The sequence below is a fragment of the Protopterus annectens genome, chromosome 6.part1 (assembly GCF_019279795.1).
Source record: "Protopterus annectens isolate FY-2018-M chromosome 6.part1, PAN1.0, whole genome shotgun sequence".
NCBI lineage: Eukaryota > Metazoa > Chordata > Ceratodontiformes > Protopteridae > Protopterus > Protopterus annectens.
This window is the reverse complement of record NC_056738.1, coordinates 578486479-578496432: the sequence shown is the minus strand read 5'-3', so window position 1 is coordinate 578496432 and position 9954 is coordinate 578486479. Positions and strand designations below refer to the sequence as shown.

The window sequence follows — 9954 nt, the reverse complement described above, 5'->3', positions numbered from 1 at the left end:
AATCTCATGTCCTGATGGCACATAAACATAATAAAGATCAGGGATACACAAGACACTCAGGATACTCTATATGGCATGCATTAAAGGCACACATTTAAAAGACAAAATGTGGTGCAGGGAACAACTAGATACCAGGGATAAGTTGTGTGCCACAAAAGGCTCTAAAAAGGATTCCAACATGTACCCTACCCTCCTTCAAAACAGGATACAAGCCTCTGCATTAAATCATTGAATATAATGCCCCCTTTTGGTATGTATCTGTCCAGACTCATGCAACAACTGGAACACCCACAGAGATTCCTTACTAAAAGGATGCAAGGCCTAAACAACATGTCCTACATGGACTGACTCAAATCCCAGTCACTGTACTAGATATTCTACAGACTGTAAGAGGTGACCTGTGTCTGGCATACAAGTCATTGTCTATTCCATTACTGATGGATTTACTGTACATCAGTAAGTCAAATGGTATCAGAAATATTCGGTCTAGGGACCAAAACCTCTTCTGCAACATCAAAAGAATGGTTTGGAGGGACAGGTACAGTAAGCAGAGGCTATCATTGCTATGGAACAAACTCCCCATCCACATAAAACAAAATTCAGAGGATATCTTGCTGTAGAACAAACTCTCCATCCACATAAAACAAAATTCAGAGGATATTGTTGCTGTGGAACAAACTCCCCAGCCACATAAAACAAAGTTTAGCCCTGTCCATACTCAACCGTAACTTAGATCTATGGATGGGAAACATAAAGTTTATGACAGGACTGCCCCATGTACAACTAATGGACAGAAGCAGCTCCTAAATGCTTTACCCCCATGCGTGAATCCCCTCAAATTATCTACGGTATGATCCCAGTTATTCTTATTAGGGGTAATATATAATTATCAACCATGGGATGGGTAAGACCAATCTATAACCAAATGGGATAGGTTATTTCGAGTACAAAAAGGGAAACTGGCTAGACTTAAAATGGCCCACAAGGATGGGTCTATATCACTTCGCCGAAGAGACTAACCGCCAAATCCCTATTCATCAAACTTAGTCCATTGAAAGATAAATACGTCGAACATTCATTTATGTGAATTTTTCCCAGGAAAAAAAAAACTAGTACGCCAGCCTAGCAACCATCAAACAAAACACATTATTTACACCCCCACACACCCCTCCTAACTGTGACATCACACTACAGTGGGGAAAAGGGCAAATTCCCGATGACAGCCAACTATATTTTTTCCCCTGGGAAAAAAATTTGCATAAATGAAAGTTTCATGGATTTAGCTTTCGATTGATTAAGTTCAATGAATAGGGATTCGCTGATTAGTCTCTTCGATAAAGCAATATAGACCCGCAAGGACAGCTTAGCTAGTACTTACCCATGAACCTCTGAACTTGTCAAGAAAATGTAAACAGTGTTATGTAGCATTTTACTGTTTCTGTTATTTTATTTTATGGAGTTCTTTATTGTTTGCAATTTGTACAACAGTAGGTGCACTTTAAACAGTTATGCTAACCTGACAGGATTTAGTTAATACTGAATTGTTTACTTCAAACATTTCTAAAGAATTCACAAGTAAGGAGGACAAAAGCACAGAAAAGTGTGATTTCTTGACTGAAGTATTCAGGAGTAATTTATATATATATATATATATATATATATATATATATATATATATATATATATATACATACACACATATACATACACACATATACATATTTATATCATACTCTGGGCCATAAGGCACAGTTGCTTTGGATTTATATTTAAACTATTATGTGATATTTGAGAAACAGGAAATAAAATTACCTCATTCACTCCCACACCTCGAGACTTGGAGCAGACTCCTCCAAAGTAAGCCAGGCTGCTCCTTTTGTAGTGAAAAGTGACATTCCTACAAAGAGAGAAGTACAAAAATCCATAATGTTTCTGGAAAAATACTGTGCAAAGCTACACTGAAACTTGATTTGGATTATGTTCAAAGAGGCAGACAGCCTTCAGAGGAAAAAGCAGTAACAGATAAGCAAACCCAACACTGAACTACAGATGCCTAGCCAATGACAATATTGCCTGTAGGTTCTTCAGTCCCCTTCTGTACTCTAAATGCTAACTAGGTTCAACTGACAAGGCAGGGATTTATGTTTCTGAGTTTGTCTCCTCTCCTTCATTATATACTCATACCACAATTTTCAAATGTCCAGATTTTCGCCCCATATTTTGATCTGTTTTTCAGAGAATGTATGCTTTCTGGCAAATCACTGAAGACTGAAGTCACTAAATAATAAGTTATTTGAGTTTCAGACTTCATATCCTTGAGAAAATGCATGTTAAAACAAAACCTATTATTCTAGTGACTTTCTAAGTCTTTAACAATACTTAAAAGCTGTACTAAAAACACTGACCCACAACAAACTGGAACAAGACAAACACTGGAACGGCAAGCAGAAAAAAAAATCTGAGTTTTCTACAGTTGAACCTCTGTTTTAATTTGAATTGTATACTATTAATACTGAAGTTATTGGTAGAGGTTTGTGGTGATAGGGTAAGAGCATCACCTGTTGATATTTAAATGCATTTTGTAAGGTGCGCTTGTAATCTGAAGAAGTCTGCTTTCGAAGCAAACAAAAAGCACTTCATTATTCAGTATTAAAACAGAACTCAGACTTTTTTTCTGCTTGCCGTTCCTATGTTTGTCTTGTTCCAACACTTAAAAGCTGTCCCCGATTTTGGATCCCCCCTTTCCCCCATTATTGGCTTTCTCCAGCTTTCTTTGGCAAAGAGGTTGAGACTCACACACCTACAAGTAAAATGTATGACAATCTCCTATGTGAATTTAAGTAAAATACATAAATATGCAATCAATATTTCCATACATAAAGTTTCTAATATGATGGGATAATGCACTTTCATACCAGCAGCAGAAAATATGAGACTGTCAGAGAAAGAACACCATCTACAAACATACACCTATTAGAACAGTAAAACATTTAGGATGTTACCTTTAACAATGTTATACTTTGGTTGTGAATACAGAGGTAGGCACCCATCAGGAAAGGTGAGGAAGGTGCAAACACTGAAGGGAAGAGGGGTAGAGACATGTGGCAGAAAGTGAAGTGGGAGAAGGAAACTGGTGTGGAGAGAAATGGGGGGGGTGTTGATAAGTGTACAGTAGTCAGTCATCATGGTGAAAAACATGGAAACTCAGATATAGTGAAACCAAGGCAAGACAACCAAACCTGTCACCAAAGGTAATGGATGGATACATGCTATGATACAGATAATCACCAATGGCTTTCCAGGCAAGACAGTTGCGGTGATAGCAAGTAAGATCAGGAGGGGTTGCCAGACAGATGCTAGGCAGGGGATTAGAGGCAGCATTTTCAGAAGTTTTATTTGTTTCAGCATCCAACACACTGAGGAAGAAGAGGGTTAGGGATCACAATGACTGACTGTAGAAGTGGACAAAGGAGAAGGACATAGGACTGATAGAAGGATGACTTCTGAAAGAGATCAGATCTGTTTCAGGGACATGCTAAATCTTGGTCCAGAAGGGAAAATATTACTCACAGCTAGGTTATATAGGTAACCTCTGAAACATAATTTTAAATTCAGACGGAAGCTGGGGGGGTATCAGAGGAGCAGAAAAGAGGAAGAAGATGAAGCAGAAGAGGGAGGAAGTGCTCATACACTCAATCAGAAAACAGACACAGAATATAGTAAAGGATCAAACAAGAGTAACTCAGAGTACAGCGGGGTAGTACTGCAGCATAATGCAAGAGTCCTGGAAGGGAAATGCAGAGATGCAAAAGGGAGGGTGACTGTTGTAACACAGCATCACGATTTAGTGACAAAAGGGAATATGATATGGAATCAAATGGGTACAGGATGTTTAGAAATGACAGGGGGGTATCAAAGGCCAGGTCAGACAGGATGAGGAGCATCATGCTATGAAGGGGTCAAGAGAAAGACAAGTGTGGTTAAGTTAATGGGGTTGGAAGTTGATTGAATATTGTGGTATTTTTGCTGATAGAGATGTCAGGGAAAGAGAATGACAGATTGAGAGAGACCATAAAGGAAGAAGATGGCTAATGTCAGTGGGAAATCTAGACTTACCAAGAGTAGACCAGGATGTCCTGAATTCCAGAGTAGAAAGACAGTGGAAAGTGATGCTGACATGGACTAGAATGGGGACCATGCCAAAAAGGACATAATTATGGCTGCAGTACTAAACAAGGCACAGATGAGTTCCGATACCCAGATGAGAGTGTCATTAGACAACAGTGATCATGCACCATGTGGTTTACAGTGGGGGTAAGAGTAGGAAACCAAAAACAAGGCAGTAGTGTGGCATTTCGTGGTGGGGAGGTATACTGTGCTGGTAGAGGAGTCAAAGGTTAGTAGGAAGCTGAGACACAAACTAAATGTGTGAGCAAACTATAGGCAATGGTTTTGATGGAGTCCTAAGAGCTATGAAAACCAGTGTGAGGAAAAGGCAAAATGTAAAAAGGAGGAGAAAGTGAATGTGGCTACAAAGAAAGGTGAAACTAGTGATTAGGCTATGCTGTACTGATCTAAATTGATCAGAAGGTGTGGGATTTGTTGCACTGAGACTGGTATAACAACAGCAGATTTCCATAATTGGGGGAAGCTCCTGTTTTTTTTTTTTAAATAAGTTTTTTTGATTGGGAAAACCCATTGGACATAAGGGACCCATTTCAGGGAGTGACCAGTGAGCACTGTCTGCTTAAATGCCTTGCTTAGAGTCACACATTAGGCAAATTGATGTGGAAGGAATTGAAACCCCTGGTCTACATTATAAAAAGCTCTCATTACTGGCTCTCAGCTTTAGTTATCTGTGTTTACTGGTTTTGTTTACTTTCACAAATATTATGAACTGACCTGACTTGACCAGTCTGTCTCCCCTGACAGTTATTCATAAAACAACGTCATTTTCAGTGAGAGGCATTTTGAATCCCAATGAATTCAGCAACAAAAATAAAGTACAGCTGTGTAAGCTGAACTTTTCCATAACAAAAGATGTTTGAATGATCACTGTTGCAGTAGCCTTAGCTATATGATTTATATCCTGCCAAGGATATAACAGCTGGATAGCTACCAAATATTCAGGGAACCTTCCATGTGCCCAAACTGCCAAGCAGCTTGAGCTGAGCTGACTGAAAGACAAGTTTGGACACGAAGTCCTGCAGAGCATGCCTGCCAGCACAGAGTGGGAGGCTGAGCCCATAAAAGACAATGCTAGTAACAACAAAAAATAAATGTACACACTCTATCATAAAAAACACACCAAAAACAAGGGGGACAGAGGGAGGAAGTGGATACTGCAGCAGTGATCATTCAAACATCTACTGTTATAGTAAGCTCAACTTACACAATTGAACTTTGTTCATCATATTGATCACTGCTGCTGTTGCCTTAGCTATATGAGTAGACTACCTTAGCTGACTACATTTGTAATGCGTAAGGAGAAGAATCCAGGAGCCCATAGAGAATAGTTCTAGCAAAGCTTGATCTGTACCTAGAGAAGGATTCAAGCTTCTAGTGCTTTGTAAATTTATGTACACAGGACTAAGTAGCAGCTTCTAGAATACTTCTAGAATCCAACCCTTTCCAAAAAGTCATATACAAGGCCAAGGCCCTGGTAATGTGGGCTTTGACCCTTTCTGGAATACTTTTGTTATAGTGAATATAAGAAAAGGTAACAGCCTTAGACAATCATTTGGAAATAGTTTGTTTTGGCACAGGTTGTCCGGTATTTTTACTTTCACAAGAAATGAACAAATGATATGAAGATCTGAAAGATTTATTTCTGTCGAGATTGTACTGTGGACATACAAGGTAAGAAGCACCTTTTTTCACTCATTTTTAGGTTGAGGAAAGAAAATAGGGAGATGGATAGTTTGGCTTACAATAAACTTGGACACCACTTTAGGTATAAAAGAAGGATTAGTTTTCAAAGAAACACCGTGCCTATGGAAAATGAGATAGGATTGACTCACTGTAACAGCTTGCAACTCAGATATCCTTCTTGCAGAGGTCAGAGCAATCAGTGAAACTGTTTTCCATGTTAAGAACCTTAACTCATCCAAACTAGCTAGCTCAAATGGAGTAAGTGTTAGTTTCTTTACTGCAAAATTAAGATCCCAAGGAGGGGCCACTGGTTTTCTTCGAGGCCTGTTATGCAAAACCTCTTTTAAGAACATTTTGACATCAAACTGCATTGAAAGAGAAGGATCCATGGGCAAACATGCTGAAATGACTGATAAATGAACCCTGATAAAGGAATAAGAAGGGCCATAAGGTAGTACCTCAAAAAATATTGAAAAAACACAACAACTAGCTCTGAATGGGTGCTGGTTATGTTGATGGTACCGACCAGAAAACCTTTTTCCATTTGCTAGTATATGGTTTCCTAATAGCAGGCTTTCTTGCCTCTATTAGTACCTGCTGTACATCCTCAGTAAACAGGTGCCCAAAAGGAACTGAGACCCTATCATCCAGGCAGTCCACCGCAGATGATAGATGCTGACTTGCATCAAACATCCCTGCTCTTGTGTGAGTAAATCCAGTCTGTGATGAAGCTTGTGGTAAATACCCCTGGATGAACAGGGATGTGATAAGCATCTTGAAAGTCTAGTGTTACTAGGAAACTTGAAAGAGGAAAAACAGGTAACAACATCTGCAAACATGTTTAGGAAAGAAAGATCCAGAACTTGTCTCAAAGTATTGTTCTTCTTTCTTTCTTTGGGATTAGGATCACCCTTGAATGAAACCCCATTTACTACCTAGGAAGGAGGAACTGGTTCTATCACTCCTTGTGACAGTGTCCGATTAAGAAAAGGAGGACACAAAATAGTCTGATCTGAAGGATGAGGAATGACCCCCTTGAAAGGAGGAATTTCCTCCTCCTGCCACCTGTATTCCTGAAGAATTATTTTCAGAACTCATTTGTCTGAAACAATCTGTTGCAAAAAGAAACAAGGAGATTCAGACTTTCTGGAAGAACAAAGGGGGCAGGTCGGGCGGGGTCTCACAAGGTCTCCCGAATAGTCATTCACACTTGTTAGGCTGCCCTTGGTTTGAGAGGTGTGAGACTTCGTTTTGGAACCCCTTTGCCATTTCTTCTTAAACATCCATTTACCTGAATTTCATTGAGAATGTTTATTCATTTTTTTGCCAAAAATTGGATGAGGATATACCAAGTCCCTTGGACAATTTGGAAAAGGAAACCTGAAATATCTTAGCAATTCCCTGGATCAGCTTGCCCCTTTCATCACACTTTCTGATCACCTCTGCAGCAGAGGGGTCAAACTTTAAATCTATATCCATGAGAGAATTTAAAATCTCATTTTTATCATCTGGGGGGTTCTGAGAATGCAGCCATGCAAACCTCAAAATAGTACCCATGGTCATATCTCCTGTAAGAAGTATCAACAGAGTCATACACGCACTGCAAACAATGACTAGTGACCTGTGCAATAGAAGAAACTAAGTTATTTAAAGCAGATTTTTCCTCACAAGGACTGACTGTGGATAAAATATTCCTCATATGATCACAATTTGTCAAAACAATATATAAGGGATGAAAATGAGTTTATTAAGTTGTACAGTGCTGTGCTCTTTCTCTTGAGGTGGTCAATACTGGGAAATAAAAGCATATCCAAAAGAAAATGTGAGCTGGTCTTCTGATTATCTTCCTTGTGAGTACTGTTTTCGAGAACAAAAATCCATGGAAAAATTAATCAGATTACCATTTGTTAAATGGACTACCCAAAATATGTAACAATACCTAGCTGGCTCGACTTCCAGAGAAACAAAAGCACTAACAAAAAGCACACAAAAAAATCTTCTTAAACTTAAGGTTAGATATAACAGGTTAAGCCCAAGAGCAGTATCCATTCTGAGCAAAGGTGACCTATAATCCCATCCTGCCAAAGCCACCAGGGCATCACAAATGTGATGAATGAAGTACAAAGTTTATTCAAGGTGTGCAGTATAAGCCACCAGGGCATCACAAATGTGATGAATGAAGTACAAACTTTATTCAAGGTGTGTAGTATACACCAGGTGGTGCAATAACATTTGACATATGCTACAGAGAGAGCCATAAAACAATTATCTTTAATACAGCCAGTAGTATCTGTGTCAATTTCTGTTACTTTTAAAAAATACTACTGTGAACAAGCCACTTGAAAAAGAACTGCAAAGTCACTGAAATTCCCTTATTTCCTGGAGCAAAAAATGAATAGACCTACATCATCTCAGAATGATCCCCACACAAACACACACACACACACACACACACACACACACACACACACACACACACACACACACACACATATATATATATTTTTGTTTTTTTGGGGTTTTTTTTGCACATTTTTCCCCTAACTGCCTGTTGATCATCAGCGCTCTCCTTGGTCATTCGGCCTATTTGTTTCCCATCACTGGGGCAAGGATTGAACAGTTCAGAGAGCCATCAAGGACGGCTCAAGGATTCTTCTTAATTTTTCCCTGGCCTTACCTATATGCACCCACTGAGATGTTAGGGATGGATGTACAATTGACTGTCCACACAGGACATCCCGTCAATTCTACAAGGGCACTCTTTCCAAACGACTCTGTCCCTCTCTACAAGGCACCTGTAGTAGTTTCTCCAGTTTTCAAAAGGGAAACCACTCAAGTGCACAGAAACTCCTCCCACCTCCTCAGAAGAAGCACGTGGATCATGTCCCTTTGTTCCTCTCCCTCCCTCCCTCCCTGCTTGGCTCCTCCCACCTCCTCATAAGAAGCACGTTTGTCATGTCCCTTTACTCCATTCTCTCCCTCCCTGCTTGGCTCCTCCCACCTCCTCATAAGAAGCACGTGGGTCATGTCCCTTTACTCCTCTCCCTCCCTGCTTGGCTCTGTCAGTGTTAGACCATGTGCCACTGAGCCCGATTAGTATAACCTGCATAATAAGAAGCATGCACCCACTGGAGAACTACAGAAAATAAACAGGTGGGGAGACTGACTGACTTAATATGCATCTGAGACATGGGCAGCAGTGGCAGGGTGTGTGCTCCCACTTGTGATGATGATATACATGTAACATGAAGTCTGGTGACAGATGGCGTACTGGGAGCGCTACAGAATCAAGTACATACAGAAACATATTACCCTTCAATTATACATATATCAACTCCAAGACTGCACTTCACTACACTAAGTACAATCTTGGAGTTGATATATTTAAGTAGTATGGGGTGTGGGGGGTGCAGGGGTGCTTGCCCCTCTTCTTATATTTGGAGAAGAGTAATATGGTTTGTGTTTTATTTGTTTCTGTATGTACTTGTGCTGGAATAGAGTAAGTGTTGGTATCCTGTGTGTTTTCAGTATTTTGAACTTTCAAGATTTTGGTCTTCAGGATTTTGGGTTTTCAGGATTTTGTAGCACTCCTGGCATACTATGGCTATGTCCATACTCCACCACTTCACTCTAAAAATAGCATACAGAACAAAGATATCACTGAACACAGATGTAACTATAACAAACTCACAAGGACATCACACCAAGGAGGAATAAAGCTCACCTGACTCTACATTCACCAGCGCACACACACACACTCACACACACACACACACACACACACACACACACACACACACACACACACACACACACACACACACAGACGCTGAGGTAATAGCACCTTGAAGGATGGAATGCAAATTTCTACAAAATTCCTCTTGCCCACAAGTTAGATATTCCTGAAGTTTGACAACGTGAAGTTTAGTTTGCCAAATTTAATAAACCAGCATTCAAAAAGACTATAAAAAATAAAATTGTTCATGCCATTGATTGTGCTATTTATGAATCAGTCATGGGCTACAATTAACAATTCATCCATCCTAAAAAGTCAATTTCTGTCCTTCCACACAAATTGACAGT

The 9954-nt window shown here is 39.7% G+C and overlaps 1 protein-coding gene across 3 annotated transcripts in view; it reads right to left on the bottom strand.

The window, feature by feature from the left end:
• ADAM23 (ADAM metallopeptidase domain 23) overlaps nucleotides 1-9954 on the bottom strand; it is a 1167569-nt gene that overhangs the window by 464852 nt on the left and 692763 nt on the right. For all 3 annotated transcript variants that reach the window (XM_044076026.1, XM_044076027.1, XM_044076028.1), the window contains exon 12: nucleotides 1813-1897. In XM_044076026.1, the coding sequence (XP_043931961.1) occupies nucleotides 1813-1897 (85 nt within the window). The remainder of the gene's footprint in view (nucleotides 1-1812; nucleotides 1898-9954) is intronic.